This window comes from Lithobates pipiens, unplaced genomic scaffold (assembly GCF_037356315.1).
Source record: "Lithobates pipiens isolate NorthernLeopardFrog02 unplaced genomic scaffold, aLitPip1_a1.2 Scaffold_1, whole genome shotgun sequence".
NCBI classification, from domain to species: domain Eukaryota; kingdom Metazoa; phylum Chordata; class Amphibia; order Anura; family Ranidae; genus Lithobates; species Lithobates pipiens.
In genome coordinates, this window is record NW_027507685.1 from 28,152,127 (window position 1) to 28,175,472 (window position 23,346).

At 44.2% G+C, this 23,346-nt stretch overlaps 1 protein-coding gene across 3 annotated transcripts in view; it reads left to right on the top strand.

Annotated features, from left to right (window-relative positions):
* IDS (iduronate 2-sulfatase) overlaps positions 1–23,346 on the top strand; it is a 66,880-nt gene that overhangs the window by 14,574 nt on the left and 28,960 nt on the right. For 2 of the 3 annotated variants that reach the window (XM_077487449.1, XM_077487369.1), the window contains exons 2-3: positions 6,597–6,733; positions 9,327–9,504. The exons of the other annotated variant lie outside the window; for it this stretch is intronic. In XM_077487449.1, coding sequence (XP_077343575.1) covers positions 6,597–6,733; positions 9,327–9,504 — 315 coding nt within the window. The remainder of the gene's footprint in view (positions 1–6,596; positions 6,734–9,326; positions 9,505–23,346) is intronic. 3 annotated transcript variants of the gene reach the window in all.

Below are 23,346 nucleotides of genomic sequence, written 5' to 3' on the forward strand. Positions count from 1 at the left end.
ACTTCTGAAGGATGCATGGGCTTTTTCTCTTAAGAAAATATCTAAGCCTGCCATAGCGGCCACAGTGGTGGCTCATAATATGAAGTGTCGGCTTAGCCAGATTAATGCATGAAGCAATGACGGCAGAGGAGACTTTCTATCCTCCTTTCCCATGCTGCTTAAGGTGTTGGCATACGCTGCTTCGATTCAATCCAGGCGAATGTATGCAAGATCTTCGGCTCTGACCAACTCAGCCTGGAGGGCCTCAAGGCTGAAGACATGGCAGGGGGTCAAGGCGTCCAAGGCAAAAGCTCTGTGTAATCCTTTTTTACAGGAAACCTGCTGTTGGATGGATTCACTTCTGAAGGATGCCTGGGATTTATCATAAGAAAATCTTTAAGCCTGACATAGCAGCCACAGTGGTGGCTCGTAATATGAAGTGTTGGCTTATCCAGATTAATGCATGAAGCAATGACGGCAGAGGAGACTTTTCTATCCTCCTTTCCCATGGTGCTTAAGGAGTCAGCATACACTGCGGGTGCTTCGGCTCAATCCATGCGAATGTATGCAAGGTCCTCGGCTCTGACCAACTCAGCCTGGAGGGCCTTAAGGCTGAAGACATGGCAGGGGGACAAGGCGTCCAAAGCAAAGCTCTGGAATCCTTTTTACAGGAGACTGCTGTTACTGCTACTATTTACTGCTGTTTGGGCCAGGTCTTGAAGCAGTGCTAGATCGCACGGCTGATAAAAAAAGGCCTTTCCCCTTAAGAAGAAATATGGGGAGCAGTAAAAAAAGGGGCCTTCCTCCCCCAGTGGGAGATGATCACCTCCAATCAGTTTGTGTTGGGGATCATCGTAAGAGGTTACCGTTTGGAGTTTTCAGAGCTCTCCTCTTTTGAGACTCCTTGTCACTGAGCTGCCAAAATGTGCCCTTCTTTCCTCTTCAGGAGTTAGAGGAACAGGAAGTGGTAATACAGGTCCCAGCAGGATATATAGAAAGGGCTCCTATTCTCACATTTTTGTGGTTCACAAGCCTTTGGGAAAAAAGTTCAGGCTCATCCTGAACCTGAAACGTCTGTGTGTCTTAGTCACCTACAGATGGCTTTCGTTGGTTTTGGTCACTGGGTGAGGGCACCTCTTCCACCAAAACTGTTTCAGGGCATGGATAGTATGGATGCATACCTGCATATTCCCATTGCAGAGAACCACCAGCGTTTCCTTAGGCTGGCAGTGATAACTTCTGTAGGGGTGCTACACATTCAGTTCAAAGCACTTCCCTTTTGGGCTATCCCTTTCCTCCTCCTATCTTCACCAAAGTGATGGTAGAAGTTCTGGCATTCCTGCGTCTCAGGGGAGTCTCGGTGATCGTGTGTCCTGAAGATCTTCTCCGGTTTGTACCTTCTCTGACGCAGTCGATTTGGGATCAACAGGTAACAAAAGACCTGTTAGTGAGCCTGGGTTGGCCTCTGAACCTAGAGAAACCCAACTTAAATTCCTTACCAGGGGGTCACCTTCCTGGGGTAGGTGCTGGGCTCAACAGAACAAAAGGTCTTCCCTCCTTGGAGAAGATCCAGAAGATAGACAGAGCACTGTTGTTTCTCCAGGGCAACCGTCAAAAACTCAGTTAGGCAGGTTGAGTTTACTGACAGCCACGCTCCTAGCAGTTCAGTGGACGGGGTCATGTTACCGTCCTCTGTAAACTATTCATCTTGAAGCTTTGGGACCACAGTCAGGGGTCTTGGGACTCTTTGGTTCCAACTCAGGTAAAGAGGTCCCTTTGGGAAAGGGAGCACGTTTGTTACAAGACGTAGAATGGAGTTTCCCAGTATCCAGGGTGGTTACAACCAATACGAACGGCTTAGGTTGGGGTACACACCTAGACTCCTGTTTGGTACAGGGTACCTGGGAGAGGAAGGAATCTAAGAGATCCTCAAATTGGAGGGAGTTGAGAACAGTAGATCTGGTTCTCAGGACCTCTCAGAGTTCTCTGGAGACTTCATGTAAGAGTCATGGAAACAATCCCTTGGCAGTGACTTGCGTCGACAGGACGGGGACTCCTGGAGCAGATCCTTATGGGTCCTAGCGAAGGCCATCCTCAGATGGGCCGAATATTAAAATCCTGTCTTTTCAGTGATCTGTTTTGAAGGAGAGCAAATCCTGATATTAGATTTCCTCAGAGCAACCAGGTTCTCAAGCAGGAGGTTCTTCGAATGGATCACCCAGAGTTGGGGGATTCCTTGGATAGACCTCTCTTTTTCTCAAGGGAAAACGCAAAGGAAGCCATCTCCTGTTCCATGAACAGGGGAGATGGGAGGTCGGGAGCAGACACACTAAAGCACAGAGTTAGGGTTTCTCTAAGTGCTATGCTTTCTCCCCTCCCGTTCTGATTCCTGCAGGGTCAGGGAAGTTTTCAGGTGGAGATTACTACCTATTTTCTAATCACACCTCTTGGGCCCAGGAGGCCGTGGTTCTCCATTCTGAAGGGCCTGTCAGTGGAACCCCCCCCCCCCCGGGTTTTCCCGGTCTAGGAGTGTCCCTTGTCCCAGGGTCCAGTCTGCGGTCCCCAGGTGGATTCTTGCAGCTTGGCTACTGAGAAGGAATTGCTGAAGGGCAAAGAGGTCTCAGACTGTTTAATAGCCACTCTTCTGAATTGCAGGTAAATAGAAACTCAGACCATTTTCTTGAAGGTATGGAGACGGTTCAACAGTTGATGCTCAGAGAACTCCTTCAAGGTGCACAGCCTCGTAGCCGTTCTAGAGTTCCTGCAGTCAGGGGCAGATAAAGGTTTAGCCCCATAAACATTGAAGAGTCAGGTTTTCGCTTTTAGCGTATTCCTGGAAGGGCATCTAACATCAGACCTTGGTATAGTAAGGTTCTTAGAGCCTTAAGTAGGCAAAGACCAAGCCCTTGGTCGCCCCCTTCCCAGTCGGGGTCACTCATTAGTTTTACAGGTTCCCACAAAGGAACCTTTTTCAGCAATTGGAATCTGGCTGGTTATGGTTGATCACTCTCAAAACTGTGTTTTTTGTGGCGATCACTGCGGCAAGGAAAGTGAGTAAACTCGAAACCCTTTCTGTTAAGGCACTCCCTTTCCAGACCATTCAGTTTTTAAGACCATTCTGGCCTTTTTACCTAATGGTAGTCTCTAATCCTCAGAGAGTCCGAGAGATTATGCTGCCTATTTTTCGTTCAAAACCAGTGAGCGAACAGGAACACATCTTATTGGACGTGTCCTTCATTATTTTGGTTACACAAAGCCAGTTCAGGAAGTCTGATTTACCTTTGGTGTTACTTCCAGGGGCTAGGAAGGGTTCCAAAGCCTTTAGACGTACGCTAACCAGATGATTAAGGTCAGCCATTGGGCAGACTTGCGCGGTTGGGGTATTAAAGCCTCCAGTTAGAATTAAAGCACACTCAGCCAGGACAGCGGCAACTCCGCAGACAATGTGGGCTGGTGTGTCTCCTGAACAGATCTGTAGAGCCGCAACGTGGTTCAAGTTTTCTACGTTCGTGAAGCGCTATAGATTGGATCTTCTCTCAGCCAAAGACCAAGCCCTTTGGTCACAAGGTGCTGCAAGCAGTAGGTCCCACCCTAAGACAGGGTACTCGCTTATCCTCTCAAAGGTGGCTGTCCTGAAAGACGATTGGGGAAAAATGGAATTACGTACGGTAATGTCCTTTTCCAGGAGTCTTTCAGGACCGCACCGGTTCCCACCCAAGTTTTTTGCAGATCATCGGGAACTCATTACATGAGGCCGTCAGGTAAGACTTAAAAGTTTGTTTATTTGACGTGTTCTTGTGTCTCCCCAGTTGGCCGGAGGTACTCTGGAAGAACTGAGGAACGAAGGGAGGAGGAGGCTTAAATCATGAAAATGAAGGCGGTGTTTCCTAAGAGGGGAGGAGCCAGTGTCTCAAAGGTGGCTGTCCTGAAAGACTCCTGGAAAAGGACATTACCGTACGTAATTCCATTTTTTCCATCCGTCATCGGATCGGGTGATGACGGACTCTGTGGTCCGTCATCATCCGATCTCCCATAGGGGAGAGCGGCGCTCTGACAGGTCCGTCCCTGCGCAGTCTACAGAGATAAACACAGGGCAGATTGGCACAGATCCGCCTGTGTGAAAGAGCCCTTAGGCTTTTTTTTTTATTTTGATCTGGGAATCCTGTAAATAACACACTTTCTGTCCCTGGGTGGCTAACTACCCAACCTACTATAAACATGTTTGCCTTTGCACATTTCCTTTACATGGAGGTTGATGGAATTAGTAGATTACAGAAGGAACACAAGCTTGTTTTTGTTTTCTGTTCATCTCACAGGAAGTTACAAGAACACTTCATTTCTATGGGCTCATGCACACTGTAGCTCAAAAAAAATCTGCTTTAATAGGCATTTTAGCTTGTGCTTTTTTGTGATCTTTTGCACGTTTTTATTGAGCTTCTTTGAGCATAAACATTTTTTTTTCAACAAACCCCCCCCCAGTTAATTTTTTCAAATGTGTTTTCAAATTTTTATGAGCGTTTTTGACCTTTTTCACGTGTTTTAACACACTAATGCAGTGTACACACGACCAGACTTTTCAACGGACTACATGATCGGACAGATTCATTCTGTCAGATATTACCGATTGTGTATGGGCTTCAGCTGACTTTTTTTCCCCCCAAAAGTCAGACGGACCTAGAAATAAAACATGTTTCAAATCGAGTCCGGTCAAAAAATCAGTTTGTCTGTATGCTAGTCCAACGACGGACAAAAACCGACGCTAGGGCAGCTATTGGCTATGAACTTCCTTATTCTAGTCCGGTCGTATGTCATCACATTCAAATCCGTCGGACTTTGGTGTGCTTTTGTGTGGCCAAGTCCATTCCTTCAGAAAGTCCGTCGGAACTCCGCCGAAAGTCCATCGGAAAGACCGTTGGACCTAGTCTGTCGAAAAGTCTGGTCGTGTGTACGCGGCATTAGGCATCTTTTCTGTTTTGTAAGCTCCTCTCAAAAACGTGAGTTTGGTGGGGATTTGTTCTGCCTGTAAGAGTATGTGTCTGTAAACTTCTGAAAATGCCAGTAGTGTGCATGGACACATTGACTAACAAGGAGGGGAGTTTCCAGGCAGATAAAAATGAGAACATAAAAAAACTCAAAAGCCTGTAGAAGCCCTTTCTATGAGATGCAGTGTGCATGAGCCCTTATAAGATCAACAGGCATTTTCCGTACTTGCTGAAAATATTCTTGGCCAAAAACGTGAAAACCGATGCAGCCACCACATCTAAGGACTCACTTATACTGTAAATGAAATATACTATGCTAATTCATGTCTTGTCTCATACAGTGTGGAATAGGCATACATTTAGATCAGGGGTGCCCAACCTTTTGAGGAGCGAGGGTCACTTTAGCGACTTGGTAGCAGGTTGCGGGCCACAATGAGCGTAGCGGATGGATGGCAGGTCTGTGTCCACTCTGCATATGTAGAGCAGACACAGATGCAGCCCACTCTACCCTAAAGGCCCTCTGATCTGCCCAGACAGAAGGGGACAGATTCCCCTTCTGTTTTTTTAAGCAGATCGGATTGCAGATAGGCGGGTTGAAGCAGACACGAGTATGTTTACATCTGGCGCTCTATAGAGGTGAATGGAGGGTCCGATTGGGTCCGCCTGAAAAACAGACAGGCAGACCCGATCGGACTGTTCTTGTGAAAGGGGCCTAAGGCTGCTTTCACACTGATGCACAGCGGTTTACATCTCAACTGACCTCGATCTTCACTTCTTCCTCAGGATTCCTGCAGCTGGTTGCTGCTGTCCCCCAGGTGGTTATAACTGGTGGCTGCTGCTGGCTGTCCTCCAGGGCTGGTACTGCTGTTGGGTACTGTGGACAGGTGCTGGTACTGCTGGCTGGTACTGCTGTTGAGTTCTGCCTGCTGGTACTGCTGGCAGACACCGCTGGCTGGTACTCCTGGTTGGTACTGCTGGCGGGTACTGGTACTGCTGGCGGGTACTGATACTGCTGGCGGGTACTGGTACTGCTGGCGGGTACTGGTACTGCTGGCGGTACTGGTACTGCTGGCGGGTACTGGTACTGGTGGTGGTTACTGCTGGTTGGTACTGGTACTGCTGATGGATACTGGTACTGCTGACTTGTAGTAATACTGCTGGTGGGTAGTGGTAATTGCTGGCTGGTACTGCTGGTGGGTACTGGTACTGCTGGCTGGTACTTGTACTGGTGACTGATACTGGTGGCTGATACTGGTACTGCTGGCTGCTGACCGAGATCGCGGGTTCCGTGCATTAGTGTGACAGAAGCATGAAGCTGCAGTAGAGAGCAGAGCCGATGCTTCCTATCACAGACGGAGTACATTTGGTATCAGTCCACCTGTGAAGGAGCCCACACTATACAGGAAGCATTGGCTCTGCTTCCTCTAGCGGCGACTCCGTTCTTCGCGCTGATACTTGGAAATGGCGGATCTGGAACCCGCGATCTGGGCTTGTTGACCCGCCATCTCAGAGCATGACGTGGTGGACCACATCGGAGGGCGCGGGCCAGCGGTAGGGCACCCCTGATCTAGATGTTGTAGAATAATTCTTCAACAAGTTCTTTTCTGAACAAAGTTTATTTATCTACCCTTATAGGTGATAAGAATGTCCTACTGATCGTTGTTGATGACCTCCGCACAAGCCTAGGCTGTTATGGTGATGATATTATCAAATCTCCCAATATTGATCAGTTGGCTTCTCATAGTATTTTATTCACCAATGCTTATGCGCAGGTAAGTAAATACGACTATATTATTTTAATTTCAGATACCATAGTAGCCATCATGAAAAACCTAAATTTCCTTTTGTAGCCTTTATGGCTTCCACCACCACTCCTTCCACCTCTACCCCATTTTTTGTGCTTTGGTAGCTTATGTACCACAGAACACCCCCTTCACTGTTTTTATTTTTTTGTCAATAGCAGACTTATGTAAAGTCATATTAAGGCTTCCCAAAGTGTGTCTGTTGTATGGGAATTTCCATTTCCTGAAAATAAAATCCTAGTGGTATGAGTGTAACACACATTGTACAGCTGTCTGGAGAATGTAAGGTATAGCACAGTCTATGAAATGCAGATGTTTTGGGAATGTACTGTAGTGTATAGCGTACAAATTAAAGTGGTCCATAGTATGTACCGTATTTTTCGCTCCATAAGACGCACATAACCAAAAGACGCACCTAGGTTTTAGAGGAGGAAAACAAGAAAAAAAATATTATGACCCAAATGCTGCTGATTTGGAGCACAGGAGAGGTTTTTTCACATCCCCAATTAATACAAGCTACAGAATAAAAACCCTCTAATGGGACTTTTAAGGGCATGGGAGCCATAAAGGCGAGGTAATGTAATATATAAAATCAATACATTTATTGTAGAAAGTTTAAAACGGAAAGTTAAAAAATGGTGACTAAAATAGTACAAAATAGATGCAGTTGCAGTAAGTATACACAGATAATATAGTGAATAGCCACAGTGCTCCGTTGGTGGAACACACATATACAGAGTGGTACCATTTTTATTTATTTGTATATATATATATGTGTGTGTGTGTGTGTATATGTATATATATATATATATATATATATATATAGCAAAGTGTAATTTCTTCAGTGTTATCATATTTTCACTAATCATATTCAGGTGAAACTCAACTACAGTATCTCACAAAAGTGAGGACACCACATTTTTGTAAATATATTATGTCTTTTCACGTGACAACACTGAAGAAATGACACTTTGCTAATATATTTACAAAAATGTGAGGGGTGTACTCACTTTTGTGAGATACTGTAGTTGAGTTTCACCTGAATATGATTAGTGAAAATATGACTCAATGGGGTTGATACGCCAAAGGCAAATAAGCTTTTTATCTTTGTAAGGGAATTTTCATTTAGTTTATTGAATGAAGTGAAAATTCACTTTGCAAGGAATACCCAATCACATGCAACAAAAAAGAAACATAAAAAGTATTTTTATTTGCACATAATTGAATTAGAACTTCACATTCACTAAACTAATGCCGTGTACACACGACCGGACTAGGTCCGACGGTCTTACCGACAGACTTTCAATGGAGGACCGACTGACCTTCTGAACGGACGGACTTGGTCACACGCGACCGGACTAAGTCCCCTTTGACCGTGATGACGTAACCTGCACTAAACAAGGACGTTCAATAGCCAGTAGCCAATAGCTGCCCTGGCGTCGTATTTGGTCCGTCGGACTAGCACACAGACGAATGGTTTGCACACTAGAAAGCCGAGTCCGTCGGACAGATTTGAGACAAGCTTTATTTCTAGGTTTGTTGGACTTTTGGGCGAAAAAAAGTCCGCTGGAGCCCACACACGATCAAATTGTTTGATGGATTCCAGTCTTCTGGACCTAGTCTGCCGGAAAGTCTAGTAAATCAACCCAATACAGGGGAAGGGAAATGCTAGTCTGTGTGATGTTTTTAAGACGTTTTCAAAAGTCAAACATAAATTATCTCAGTTGGAAAAACTCTAATCATATCCAAGCATCCAGAAATTCTCATATCTAGAAGCTGAAAGCTTTATATACATTAACCAAGAAAAGAAAGGTGGTTGTAAAGGCTCAAGGTTTTTACCTTCATGCATTCTGTTGATAAGAGCCCTTATACACAAAGATTTTCCAATATGTTTTCCATGGAGAAAGTTAAACAATGATTCATTGTCTTCCAAAATGATTAATGTTAGAGCAGTGAATTGAGTGACAATCAGATGTCTCCCTGTCCTGTGTTCCCAATGAATGATCTTCCATTGTCAATATCACTGCTTATAGTTACAGAATGGGAAGGGCTGTTTTCGTGATCTTCTTGAAGGCCCTGATATTATACAATAAACAGGGGCATTTTTCTTATAACCTGTGTATGAAATAAGGAAAACCTTGTTTACCATAGACATACCTGTTATTATTAATGAATATAGTGGATAACACTCACTGCTACTGTCTCTTGTTTCAATTTCTAGGATGATATGTGTCTGTTCTACATTTTGTCTTTCTTAAAAATAAATGAAGAAAACTGTTAAGCTCTATGGGTGACATTGGATTAGGTATACGGAAATATTTTAAATACTGTCAATCTGGGAACATTGTTATATTTATCTCCAGACTAATATAGAAGTTTGACACTCATTAATTTATAATTTTGAAAGATGTGGAAATACTGCATAGCAGCATGCCATTAAAATGACTGACAGCTCTGCTTCTCGCAGAGCCAGGTAGTGTTACGCAACTAGAACATTGTTTCTATTCTTATTATCTAGAGCACTGCCATTTCTAATAAGCCTCTTTCTTATTCTTTCTTGAAGCAATCGGTGTGTGCGCCCAGCAGAGTCTCTTTCTTAACTGGAAGAAGACCTGATACCACCAGACTGTTCGACGTCAACTCGTATTGGAGGAAGCATGCAGGGAATTACTCCACTCTCCCGCAGTATTTTAAAGAACATGGCTACAGAACTATGTCAGTGGGGAAAGTTTTCCATCCAGGTTAGCTTTAGTTGTCAGAATCAGACAAAGTCAGTGGCATTCATGTCATTCAGCTCTGTTATAAGAAAGCTTGAAAACTCTTTACACTGCATGGGAAACTAATTGTATTTTATGCCCTAGTACCTAGTTCTCTATGATATTTGCTGTCGTCTGTTTTAAATTTATTTGACAGTTTGTATGTTTTTTTTTCTTGTTAAATTTGTTTATTGAATTTTAACAATTAGCATACATAAGTGGCAGCAAAAGAAAAGTTAACATATACGGTAATAATATTGAGTTGTAGTTCCAACATAAACTAAAAGTAGTTTAACTAAAACAATTTTAGTATAGATCTAGCTACACAAAAGTTTACATCATACATTGTATAAAAAAGGATAAAACCAACTTAGACCAGGTTGAAATGATTGTATAGGGTTAGGCCGCGTACACAAGGGCGGATTGTCTGCCCAACTAAGTTCGTCAGACAATCCGACAGACAGTCCGTTCAACATTTGAATGAACGGACTTGACCACACACGATGAACAGACAGTCCGCTGAAAGCTTGCGCGATGACGTGTACAGCACGTACGACGGGACTAGAAAAACGACATCCAATACACTGCAATGCAACCTTCGGCCGTGTAAATCCTTTCTGAGCATGCGCCATACTTAGTCCGTCCAACTTGCCTACACACGAGCGGACTGTCGGCTGAAACCAAGTTTGGACGGACAAAACCAAGTTTGGATGACAAAATTACGGAAATTCCGAAAGACTTAGTCCGTCAGACTGTCCGCTGAAAAAGTCCGCTGAAGCCCACACACGAGCGGATTGTCCGCTGAAACACGATTCAGCGGACTAAGTTGGGCAGACAATCCGCCCGTGTGTACGCGGCCTAAGTTTTTCTTTTTTTTAAAATAACAAACATTTCATACTTACCTCCACTGTGGAGTTTGTTTTCCACAGAGTGGCCCCGATCATTCTCTTTTGGGGTCTCCCGGTGGCGCTATCAGCTCCTCCCCGCATCGTATAAACCCCTAGGAGAATCGCTCTCCCAGAGGGTTACCTTGTGGGTGTGCTCCTGTGTCCAGCATTTGCGTCTATAGATGCAGGATGCAGGACTCGGCACTGCCCTCCGGCACCCATGCCATTGGATTTGACTGACAACAGCGGGAGCCAATGGCTGCGCTGCTATCAATCTATCCAATGAAGAGCTGAGAACCCCAGGCAGAGAGTACAATGTGTTTCTGCTGAGGGAACAAAGGGCTCAGGTGAGTAAAACTGGGGGAGTTGGGTCATTGTCAGAAGTTTTTTCACCTTAATGTATAGGATGAAAAAACACAAGGGTTTACAACCCCTTTAACTGCTTCCCGACTGCCTCACGCCAATATACGTCAGCTGAAGGGCACATACAGGTAGAATCGCATACCTGTAAGTTGCCCTTTAAGAGGCGCCGCGCCCACGGGAAGCTCCGTGAGTCGTGTTGTGGGTCCCGTGGACTCGATCGCTGCAGGGATACCCGCGATCGTCTCACGGAGAGGAAGAACGGGGAGATGCAAACAAGCATCTCCCCGTGCTGCCTAGCAACAGTGTCACTGATCTCTGGTCCCTGTGATTGGAGCAGAGATCAGTGATGTGTAAAAGACAGCCACGCCCCCCACAGTTAGCAACACGCCCCTAGGACACACTTAACCCCTACACTGCCACCTAGTGGTTAACCCCTTCACTGTCAGTGTAATTTACACAAGAATCCGTGCATTTGTATAGCACTGATTGCTGTATAAATAACAATGGTGTCAAAAATGTGCGATGTGTCCGTCATAATGTCGTAGTCACGATAAAAATAGGTGATCGCCGCCATTTAAACAAAAAAAATTATTAATAAAAATGCCATAAAACTATCCCCTATTTTCTAAACACTATAACTTTTGCACAAACCAATAATCGCTTATTATTATATAATTTTTTTTTTTTTTTTTTTTTTTTACCAATAATATGTAGACTACGTATTGGCCTAAACTGAGGAAAAAAATTGTCGCTCTTTTGTTATTTATAGCACAAAAAATAAAACCCGCAGGGGTGATCAAATACCACCAAAAGAAAGCTCTATTTGTGGGAAAAAAAAGGACGTCAATTTTGTTTGGGAGCCACGTCGCACGATCGCGCAATTGTTAAAGGGACGCAGTGCCGAATCTCAAAAAGTGCTCTGGTCAGGAAGGGGGTAAATTCCTCCAGGGCTGAAGTGATTAATATAAGATGACCTCAGATAAAAAAAAAGGTCTTAATTATTATCAAGAGTATAGTCTTTAAAAATAAATAAATAATAATTCATTATAGAATCGAAAATCTTATACTACATATTGGAACTATGTACAATTGGTATAATGATAACCAGGGAAATAGCAGTTCTGCTACCAGAACTTTATAATGAGTAAATTAAAAGAGGAGAGAGAGACTATGGGGAAAAAGTAGAAGAAAGAAGATAAAAGAAAAAGTAATCTAAGGTAGGAGAAAAAATAGATAGGGAAGAAAGAAATGAGAGGTAGTAGGGCTCACCGGTAATAAACATACTATGAATGCAGAGAATTGAAGTATAAATCGAGATTACCAAGGTCTTAGTAGGGAAGCATTAAAATTGGAAGGCAAAGTCACTGGGGATTACATATATTCTCAAAGTTGGATATTTTATCTTGAGTTACAGCTTCTGTTTTGGCATGAATCATTGCTTGATTGATTCTATGTTTAGTTTCAGCAATTAAGGATGGGATTTCCAAGCTTTAGCAATTGTTTGTTTCGCAGCTGTAGTGATCTATAATGGGGGTTTGAATTGGCAGTATGAGAGAGTGGCTGGTTTTAAGTTTTAAAAGTGCTATTGTAGGATCAGGATTGATAGGGATTTCAAACAGTGTTGAAATCATAAGAAATGCATCTTTCCAGACATTTTTTGCTAGCAGGCAATCTAATCACGTACGGAGATGTGATCCTAGATCACCACAGCCACGAAAACAGGATGGAGAATAATTTGGAGCATATTTCACAATTCTGACAGGGACCAAATACCACCGCTTGAGTACTTTGTAATTTGTCTCTAAGGCAGCTACATTTTGCGAGGATGATTTAGTTGTGATCCAAATCTTATCTCAATCGGCTGCTACCAACGAAAACCCAAGATCCATCTACCACTTAGCCACATATCATGGTGGGTCTGAGTTGGGTTTAGTAATAAGATGAGTGTAAAGAGTTAAAATAAGTCCCTTCGTGTGTGGGTCATGTTTACATATATTTTCAAAGCGTGTTCATTTATCTAAATTAATTCTTCCTTGTATATAGGGCATAAAAATGTTTTTAATCTGACGATATCGAAAGAGCTCTTGATTAGAAATTTTGTGACTTTCACATGTCAGGGAAAGTTTTGAATGAAGTAGAGGATGATAACTCACAGAGTTGAATTGGATTAGTGGAGGTCCATGCTTTAAAAGATTTAGGGGAAGACCATGCAGAGTAGAAAAGTGGATTTTTAAGAAATGATAAAAGAGGTATATGGGAAGGTTGTAGTCCGTTTACTAATTTTATTGATTATTGAGTTTTTTACGGTCGGAGGAATTAGACCATATGAGGTTGGTTATATAAAGTGGGTCGCAAGCTATTGATTCCAGCGCAAGCCAAAGTGGAATTTCACATTTTGCGTAATATTTAGGGATAGGGGCTAATTGAGCTGCATGGTAATAAGTGGTAAAATTAGGAAACCCTAGACCCCGGTGGGCTTTGGAGTGTGTTTGGGTAGATGGGTTTTCAAGGAGCCCCAAATGAAAGGTAATGCCTTATATTGTAGTATTCTGAGAAAGTATGCTGTAACAGGGATAGGTAAAACTCGAAAAAGATAAAGAATTTTGGGCAGTATAGCCATCTTTATTGCGTTCGTTTTACCTATCCAAGATAATGGTAGAGAGGACCATTTGGCTGAAGATGATATATTTGATGCAAAATTAGAGGATAATTGGCAGTGAAAATGTCAAAGATTGGGTGTGAGAGTTATTCCTAGGTAAAGAAGGTGTGAAGTGGACCATGAGAAAGGGAGGGATGTTTGCGCTTGTTGTAAAATATGAGAAGGTAAAGATATATTTAAGGCTGTAGATTTTTGAGAGTTAATAATTAGACCAGATAGGTGGGCAAAGTGATCAAGTTTACTTATAAGATTAGGACCAGAAATATGAGGGAATGACATAAAGATTAAGATATCATCAGCAGATGGGCAAAGTTTATGTTGGTGACCAGCTAAATCTAGACTTTTAATAGAGGGGTCAGTATGGATTGATTCAGCAAGGGGTTCAATAGGGAGGGCAAATAAGAGTGGGTAAAGTGGACATCCCTGGCGCGTACCCCTACAGATGTCAAGTAGGTTATATCCAGCATATTTAACATAAGCTTTGTGATTTTTGTATAATGAGGAGACCCAGCTAAGAAAATGAGGACCAAATCCCCAACTCCGCAGGACGAAATATAGGTAGGGCCAGGGCCGTCTTTAATATTGATTGGACCCTGGGCGAAACTTTTCTTGGGGGCCCCCCATGCAGTTTTGCTCTCCATCTGCTCTGAGACATACAATAAATAGCAGCGAGACTCAAAATCAGTTTACTGAATCAGATCAGGCAGCTATTGCAATTGGTTGCCAGAGGTTACATTGTATCATTTACACTCACTGACTGGTTGCTAGAGGTTACATCACACATTACTGCTCACTGATTAGTTGCTAGAGGTTACAGCACATGATTTCTGCTTGTTGATTGGTTGCTAGAGATGACTGTGGATATAACCTCAGGGGGGCATGATATACATATCAATGCCACCCCTATTTACATATGAATGCCGTCACTATATACATATGAATGCCGGTAATTTACATGTAAACACAGGGTCTGCAGTTGAGTCATCTTTACACAATAGGGCAGAGCTGGGCAGCATTAGTAACATCACTTCACACTGAGATATTGGAACATAGCACAGGACTAAAACCTCAAGGGATGAGGGAATTTAAACCAGGATAGTTGTCAAGTATGATGCAGCTGCTTTGGGCCCCACAACAATGACAGGGCCCAGGGCAGCTGCCCCTTTTGCCTTGCCTTAAAAACAGCCCTGGGTAGGGCCACAAAACAGTATCAAATGCTTTTTTGATATCTAAAGATAAGAGAGAGATGGGTATTTGTCATGGTTTAGCTGCTTGATTTAGTAAAGTAGTCCTGCATACATTATCTGCCGCTTGCCACTGTGGGATAAAGCCGAACCTGGTGTTTATTTATTAACCACTTCAGCCCTGGACCATTTTGCTGGTCAAAGACCAGACCACTTTTTGCGATTCGGCACTATGTCGCGTTAACTGACAATTGCGCGGCCGTGCGACATGGCTCCCAAACAAAATTGACGTCCTTTTTTCCCTACAAATAGAGCTTTCTTTTGGTGGTATTTGATCACTCCTGCGTTTTTTATTTTTTGCGCTATAAACAAAAATAGAGCAACAATTTTGAAAAAAACACATTATTTTTTTACTTTTTGTTATAATAAATATCCCCCAAAAATATATAAAAGAACATTTTTTTTCCCTCAGTTTAGGCCGATACGTATTCTTCTACATATTTTTGGTAAAAAAAATCGCAATAAGCGATTATTGATTGGTTTGCGCAAAAGTTATAGTGTTTACAAAATAGGGGATAGTTTTATGGCATTTTTATTAATTTTTTTTTTTTACTAGGAATGGCGGCGATCAGCGATTTTTATTGTGACTGCGACATTATGGCGGACACATCGGACATTTTTTACACATTTTTGGGACCATTGTCATTTATACAGCAATCACTGCTATATAAATGCAGCGATTCCTGTGTAAATGACACTGGCAGTGAAGGGGTTAACCAGTGGGTGGCAGTGTAGGGGTTAAGTGTTCCTAGGGGTGTGTTACTAACTGTGAGGGGCTGGGCTTTCATTTAGTGAACACTGATCTCTACTCCAATCACATGGAGCAGAGATCAGCATCACTAGTTGTAAACAGCATTTCCCCGTTCTGCCTAGCAACGGCATTTCTCCGTTCAGCCGTCCCGTGAGACGATCGCGGACTCACCGGGGTCCCGACCGGCCGGTGGCGCACTCGCGATGGCAGGGCAGCAAATTTAAAGGGACGTAAAGGTACTCCCATTTGCCTGCCCGTGCCATTCTACCGACGTACATCGGCGTGCGCCGGTCGGGAACCGGTTAAAGAACCTATTATACTATTTAAGTGGGTCGCTAAGACTTTCGCTAGTAGCATAATGTCAAGGTTGAGTAATTATATGGGTCTATAGTTAGAACAAGATGTATCGTCTGACTGAGGTTTGGGGATCATTGAAATTATAGCCGTTAATTTTTTCGGGGCAAAAGGATTGATCGTTAAGCTAAGAATTAAATGTGTCTGTTAACATTGATGCAAGGATATGAGAGAATTTCTTATAGTATAGGGCAGAGAAGCCATCTGGGCCTGGAAGTTTATTTGGTTTAAGAGAGTTAATTGCTAATTGAATTTTGATAGTTGTAATGAGGCTTTCAAGAAAAACACATTGGGCTAAAGGAATAGTAGGAAGTTTGATTTGTGAAAAAAATGATTCTGCTAAAGTTTGATCAAAAGATCCTTCCTTTTTATATAAGGAGCTAAGATGTTTTTGAAAGGTGTGGAGGATCTTTACTGAAATACTAGTATATGTATCATGACATAATTTCAGTCAAATCAGTTTAAAGGGGCGATTTAGATTTAAGAGCTCGGGTTAAAAGAGTGTCTGGTTTATTCGCTTTAAGATAAAATTTATGTTTAGACTTATATAACATTTTCCCGATGGATTCTGATTAAAAAAAGGTCAAGGTTTAACATGCTTTACCAAGCTGTAATTTACCTTTTTCCCTTTAAAATCAGGGGAAAATCGTGGGTGCGTGTTATACGCCGATCCCCTGTCGATTGTGAGTTTTCTGGGCTTTTCTGCTGTTCTCGGTGGCTTTTGGCTATTTTCGACCGTTCTCAGCGGCTTTTGGGCACTCTTGGCAGCCAGCTACCTTGGGAGAATGGTAAGTCTAGAGCACGGCAGTACGGAGACTCTGGGGCAAAGCAGCGGTCACAAGGTTTCTCAGGAGGAGCATGGACCTGAGCAGTAAGAATTTTGTCACCCTTATGCCGCGTACACACGATCAGATTGTCCGGCGTACTTAGTCCACCGAAACGCATTTCAGCGGACAATTCGATCGTGTGTGGACTTCAGCGGACTTTTCCAGCGTGAAGTCCAGCGGACTAAGAAAGTATTTTTGCACTCCAATCTTCCCGTCAGACTTGGGTTTCAGCGGACAATACGTTCGTCAGTATGCTAGTACGGCGGACTAAGAATGACGCATGCTCAAAGCAAGTACGAAAAAGGAAGCTATTGGATACTGGCTTTTTCTAGTCCCGTCGTACGTGCTGTACGTCATCACACAAGCGAATGTCGGACTTTCTGTGTGTCCGTGTGTGGCCAAGTCCGTTCGGTAGAAAGTCTGCCAGACTATCCGCCGGATTGTATGTCGGACTAAGTACGCCAGACAATTCGATCGTGTGTACGCGGCAAAAGGAGAAGTAAGACTGGCGCGAACCGTAGCCAAGATGTGATCAGGAGGAATCACAGGAACTGGAACCGACTCCAACTTGGAAGCGGAGGAAAATTGTCGTGACAAGGCATCAGCCCTTTTTTAGTACCGGTTAAGAATGAGACAATGTAATTAAAACTCGACAAGAAAAGAGCCCTTCTGGGAGAGAGGCGCTTAGCCTCAGACAAGAATGTAAGATTCTTATGGTCATTAAGAATAAGAACCAAAGAATAAGTCAGAAGTCAGTAAGAATAAGAACCGGCACAGTGGTACCTTCAAGGAGATGTCTCCATTCTTTCAGGGCTAAAATTTTTGCCAACAGCTCTCTGTCACCAATCTCATAATTGCACTCAGCAGGTGACAACTTCTTAGAAAAGTAGCCACACGGATGCATAGCGCTCTCAGAGTTAGGACGTTGAGACAGAAGGGCGCCAACTCCAGTCTCAGAAGCATCAACTTCTAGGATAAAAGGCAATGTAGGATCAGGATGTGCCAACATGGGAGCAGAAACAAAGGCAGCCTTGAGAGTCTCAAAGGCCTTAATGGACTCCGGAGACCAACTCTGTAGGTTACCGTCCTTTCTGGTCATATCAGTCAGGGGCTTGACCAGAGACGAGAAGTTACGAATAAACTTCCGATAGTAGTTGGCAAAGCCCAGGAAATGCTGCAGAGGATGTAAACCCACGGGTCGAGGCCACTGTAGGACTGGCGAAAGTTTCTGTTGGTCCATCGAAAAACCAGCAGTGGAAATGACATAGCCCAGGAATGTAACCTGTTCACAATGGAACTCGCACTTCACCAGTTTACAATAGAGATTGTTCTCTCTTAGTTTCTGAAGCACACGACAGACATCTGTGTGGCGGCTCTCCAGGAACTTGGAAAATATGAGGATATCATCGAGATAAACCACCACACATAACTGCAACAAATCTTGGAGGACATTGTTAATAAATTCCTGGAAAACTGCCGGGGCGTTACAAAGACCAAAAGGCATTACCAGGTACTCATAATGGCCTGTTCTGGCATTAAACGCAGTTTTCCACTGGTCACCCTACTTAATGCGCATGAGATTGTATGCACCTCTCAAGTCAAGCTTTGTGAAAACTGTTGCTCCCTTGAGGCGGTCATATAACTCTGTAATCAATGGAAACGCGTAGGCATTCTTAATCGTGGCACGATTGAGACCTCTATAATCTATACAAGGTCTTAGTTCACCGCTCTTCTCCTTCACAAAGAAGAAACCAGCACCAGCAGGAGACAAGGATTTGCGGATGAAACCTCGAGAAAGTGCGTCTGCAACATACTCCCCCATGGCCTTATCCTCCAAGACCAACAAAGGGTAAACCCGGCCACGAGGAGGTATGGCACCAGTTTGAAGGTCAATTGCGCAATCAAAAGAACAGTGTGGAGGCAAACTACCGGCTTGACCTTTGTCAAAGACATCGCAAAAATCTCGGTACTCCTCTGGCAGGGAGGAGAGTAAGGAGGTGAACAGGACCTTGGATACCTTCAGGAAGCATGTCTCACTGCATCTTGGTAACCAGGAGAGAACCTCAGCATGGAGCCAATCAAAAGTGGGGTTGTGCCTCTGTAACCAAGGATAACCAGTAACCAGCGGAAATCTGGGTGAGGAAATAACTTGGAATTGGATTATGTCAGGGTGAAGAGCCCCTACGGCCATGGAAAACTGAACCATCTCATGAGTCACATGGCCAGGCTGTAAAGGTCTCCCGTCAAGAGCCTCAATGGCAAGTGGAGTGTCACGCAGCTGCAGTGGAATCGAGTGCTGTGAAACAAATGCAGCATCAATGAACAGGCCTGCAGCCCCAAAGTCGATTGAGCCTGTATCTCGATGGATAACTCAGCCCAAAAAAGGGTGACCGAAACCAGGGGCTTATCCTTCTGGATAACTGGGGACGAAACAACGCCACCTAAGGTCTGTCCATGACAGGACCTCAAGGTTCGGGCGTTCCCTGGACAGGTAGGACAAGACTTCAAAAAGTGACCTGCCTGGCCACAATAAAGGCACAATCTCTCCCTCCTCCTAAAGGCTCTCTCATCCGCAGTGAAGCCCAGTTGCATGGGTTCATCTTCACTGACCGACTTGGTACCAGGAGGCATGGGAGGTGAGGGAGGCACGGGTGGGACTGCAAAGTTCGGAGGCAAACGTACAGGAGGCTTCCGCAAGCACTCCTGAAAAGAAAGTCTTTCTCTGAGTCTGGAGTCAATGAGGATGGCAAACGAGATCAAGCTCTCCAGCTCAGTGGGTATATCTCGGGCTGCTATCTCATCCTTGATGGAATCCGAGAGACCATGAGAAAAAGCAGCCACGAGGGCCTCATTGTTCCAAGCAACCTCTGCTGCCAGAGTACGGAATTCAATGGCATAGTCAGCAACAGTTCTCGTACTCTGATGGACATGAGACACTTGGCAGTAGAAGTGGAGCGTGCGGGAATGTCAAATACCCTTTTAAAGGAGGCCACAAACTGAGGGTAACTCAAGACAACAGGTTTTTGCGTCTCCCATACAGGGTTAGCCCAGGCCAAGGCTCTCTCAGAAAGCAAAGATATCACAAAACATACTTTGCTTCTGTCCGTGGGAAACGCCTAGGACAGCATCTCGAAGTATATCTCGACCTGATTGAGAAACCCTCTGCATTGAACTGGATCGCCCCCAAATCGCTGGGGAAGCAGAGCGGAAACAGACATACCTCTTATAGAGGTAATACTCGAGGCGGGTGCCTGCACAGAGACTGGTGCAGCAGCAGGGAAGGCCTGCGACACAGGTTGTACCGGAGCAGCCACAGTGGGGGATTCCAGGTGAGCCGTGTGACTCAGGAGCGTTTGTAATGCCAAGGCAAACTGATCCATGCGGTGATCTTGCTCATCCAATCTGGAAAAAATATTACCAACAAGTGGATTAACTGTATCTTCTGAATTCATGGCCTTCGCCTACTGTCAGAAACCATGAATCAGACCGAGACAGAAGTACAATTAAATCACACTTGTTTATTAATTAAAATAAAAGGTAAATAGAGTAAGCGTATGCAAAGCATAACCAGAGTCCAGTAACTGGATCGAATAGTCAGCCAGTCCAGAGTTCAGTAACCAGATCGGGTAATCAGCCAGGCCAGAAGTCAGGGATCCAAGTGGAGCAACAGCAAGCAGGATAAGGAGCCAGAAGGGATGTCAGCAATCCAGTCTTTAAACAGAACCGCAGGAGATGGTTTCTTCTGATGGGACCAAGGCGAAGGCAGATATGAAGTGAGCTGGAAAGCTTTAAGTAGGCAGGTCAGATGAGCTGGATAAGGAACAGCTGGTAACTGTGGAGAGAGATGAGAGCTGGCAATTAGCAGAGAGCTGAGCAGCCAGCCCAGAGAAGGAAGGGCTAAGCCAGCCCTGACAATTGATAAGGGATCTGGTGTTGCTGTAGATTATGAAGTAAGGGTTTCAGTGCACGTTGTTTAGCCACAGTAATTGGGGAAAGCTCAGAAAAAAAGCTGATAAGGATGATCTTGAAGGATGCGGGAATTTTTACCTCTAGCTGCAGCCATGAGTTATTCTTTGGTGTGATAGAAGTGGAATTTCACAATAATATCAAGAGGGGTACCTTCTGGTTTGTGTGGTGTTAAAGCTGAATCCTATCCATCGGCAAACGTTCGACCGGGATTGACTGTAATAGTTTTTGGAAAGGTGCGGTCATAGTAGACCGAAGGTCAACAATAGCCACAGGTATTCCTCGTATACAAAGATTTGATAGACGTGCTCTATTTTCAAGGTCCTCTAAGTGTGTTTGCAGAATAAGGTTTTCTTCCTTAAGAGTCTCTAATTCATTATCATGGGACAGTACATTTGTTTCCATGTCATCCACTGTGAGTTCTAGGTCAGAAGTGCGCTGGCCTTACTCATGGATTTATTTTGTGAGACTTTCAGTTATATGGTCTGAGGTCTGCCTTAAGGCTCTCTGTAAAAAAAAAATCCATTTGTCTTAAAATATTTGGATGTAGGGAATCTGTTTGTTTTTCTTGTGAGGCAGCATTGTATTCACAGTCAGAGTCATTATAGGCATCCTGAGGTAACTGCAGCTGTTTAGCAGTGCAAGATGTGCCTGTGTGTGAGGAAGGAGGCAGTGCCATATTAAAGGAGCCTCTGGACTGTGTATCCTTGGCACTCTTTAGTTTATTTTTACCTCGGGCGGTACCCAAGTTATTGTTAATTATTAATTATTTTCAGTTTACCATGGCGTGCGAGCCTCTTTATCAACCGAGGAGTCCCGCAATATGTGGAGCTTCAGCAGGACATGTCTGTCACTGGTGGCTCCACACATGCGCCCTGTTTTGTATGTTTTTTTACCTTCAAGTGGTTGTAAACCCTTACAACACACTTTGACCTACAGGTAAGGCTTACCTGTAGGTCCAAGAAATATCTCCTAAACCTACACGGTTTAGGAGATATTTGCCGAAAGACAGGCACCGCTGTCTACGGCGCATGCGCCGTAGACAGCGGCGCACTGAGAGCGGCACCGTCAACGCCGAAGGCTCTCGTGCGCATGCAAGGGAGTGACGTCATCGTGGCTTCGTCAAATGACAGCGGCGGAGCAGCAAGACCCCACAAGAAGATGGATGCGCCCGACTACAGGGGACAGCGATGACATCGCTGGCTCCTGTGTCAGGTAAGTGACACATAATGGACTACTATGCAATGCATAGTAGTCCATTATGCTTTGCCTTTGCAGGGAATGAAATAGGAAGTAAACTCATCAGGGTTTACTTCCTCTTTCAGGTCTCTCTTTCTCTCTCGCTGTCTATCTGTCTGTCTTGTTTAGGTCACCTCTGGGCTCATGATCAAGTGATATCTGCAGAGGTGCTTCATGGTGTTGTTGTTATGTTTTGTCTTGGAAAGCCAAGTAGCATACCGTATATGCCGGTGCATAAGACGACCGGGCATATAAGACGACCCCCTAATCTTACTGTTGTTTAAGCATTTTTTTCTTGTACTTACCGTATAAGACGACCCCCTTCCAAGGCTTCCGACGCTTGATATTCCGTCCTTCTTGCTGGAGCAGGAGCTGGCACCATATCCTTCTTCCTGCTTTTGCTGGAACCAATCACGGCGAGCGATGTATTCTATTAATGAATACAAAGCCTGCTTGGATTGGCAGAGGCTGTATCATCATCAGCCCGCGCCTCTCTGACTCTCAAAGCCAATCCGAGCAGGCTACAGAGTAGCCTGCTCGGATTGGCAGAGGTTGTTACTCCAATCCGAGCAGGCTCTGTATTCATTTGAATACATCGCTCGCTGGGATTGGCTCAGCAGTATATACTGTATGTAGCCGAAGCTACATACAGTATTACCGAACCCTCAGCAGGCATCGGAGGGGCTGATCCGGCGTATAAGACGACCCCCGATTTTCGTCCAGTTTTTTTAAGTGTAAAAGGTCGTCTTATACGCCGGCAAATACGGTAATTAGAATCAAGGCTTGTACAGTGCCTTTAAAAAAGTATTCACCCCTCTAAATAATCAACATTGTGGCATGTTACAACCAAAAATGTAAATGCATTTCATTTGGATTTTATGTGATAGACCAACACAAATTGGCAAATAATTGTGAAGTGGAAGGAAAATGATAAATGTTTTTCAACATTTTTTACAAATATGTGAAAAGTGTGGCGTGCATTTCTATTCAGCCCCCTTTGCTCTGATACCCCTAATTAAAATCTAGTGGAACCAATTGCCTTCAGAAGTCACCTAATTAGTAAAGTCCAGCATCATGTTGTGGGGATGCTTTTCTTTAGCAGGGACAGGGAAGCTGGTCAGAGTTGATGGGAAGATGGATGGAGCCAAATGCAGGGCAAGCTCAGACAAAAACCTGTTATGCTGCGTACACAGGATCAGACTTTCCGGCGGACCAGAGTCCGTCGGACAAGTCGATTTCGTGTGGGCTTCAGCTGACTTTTTCTTCCCAAAAGTCCGGCAGACCTAGAAATAAGACTGGCTTCAAATTTGTTTGCCGGACTCCGCTTTTAGCGGACAATCCGTTTGTCTGTGTGCTAGTCTGATTGAATAAAACCGATGGTAGGGCAGCTGTTGGCTACTGACTGTGAACTTCCTTATTTTATGTCATCATGTTCGAATCCGTCGGACTTTTGAAGTGATCGTGTGTGGCCAAGTCTGTTCGTTTGAAAGTCCGGCGGACCTCAGCTGCAAAGTCCGTTGGATTGTCCGCTGGACCA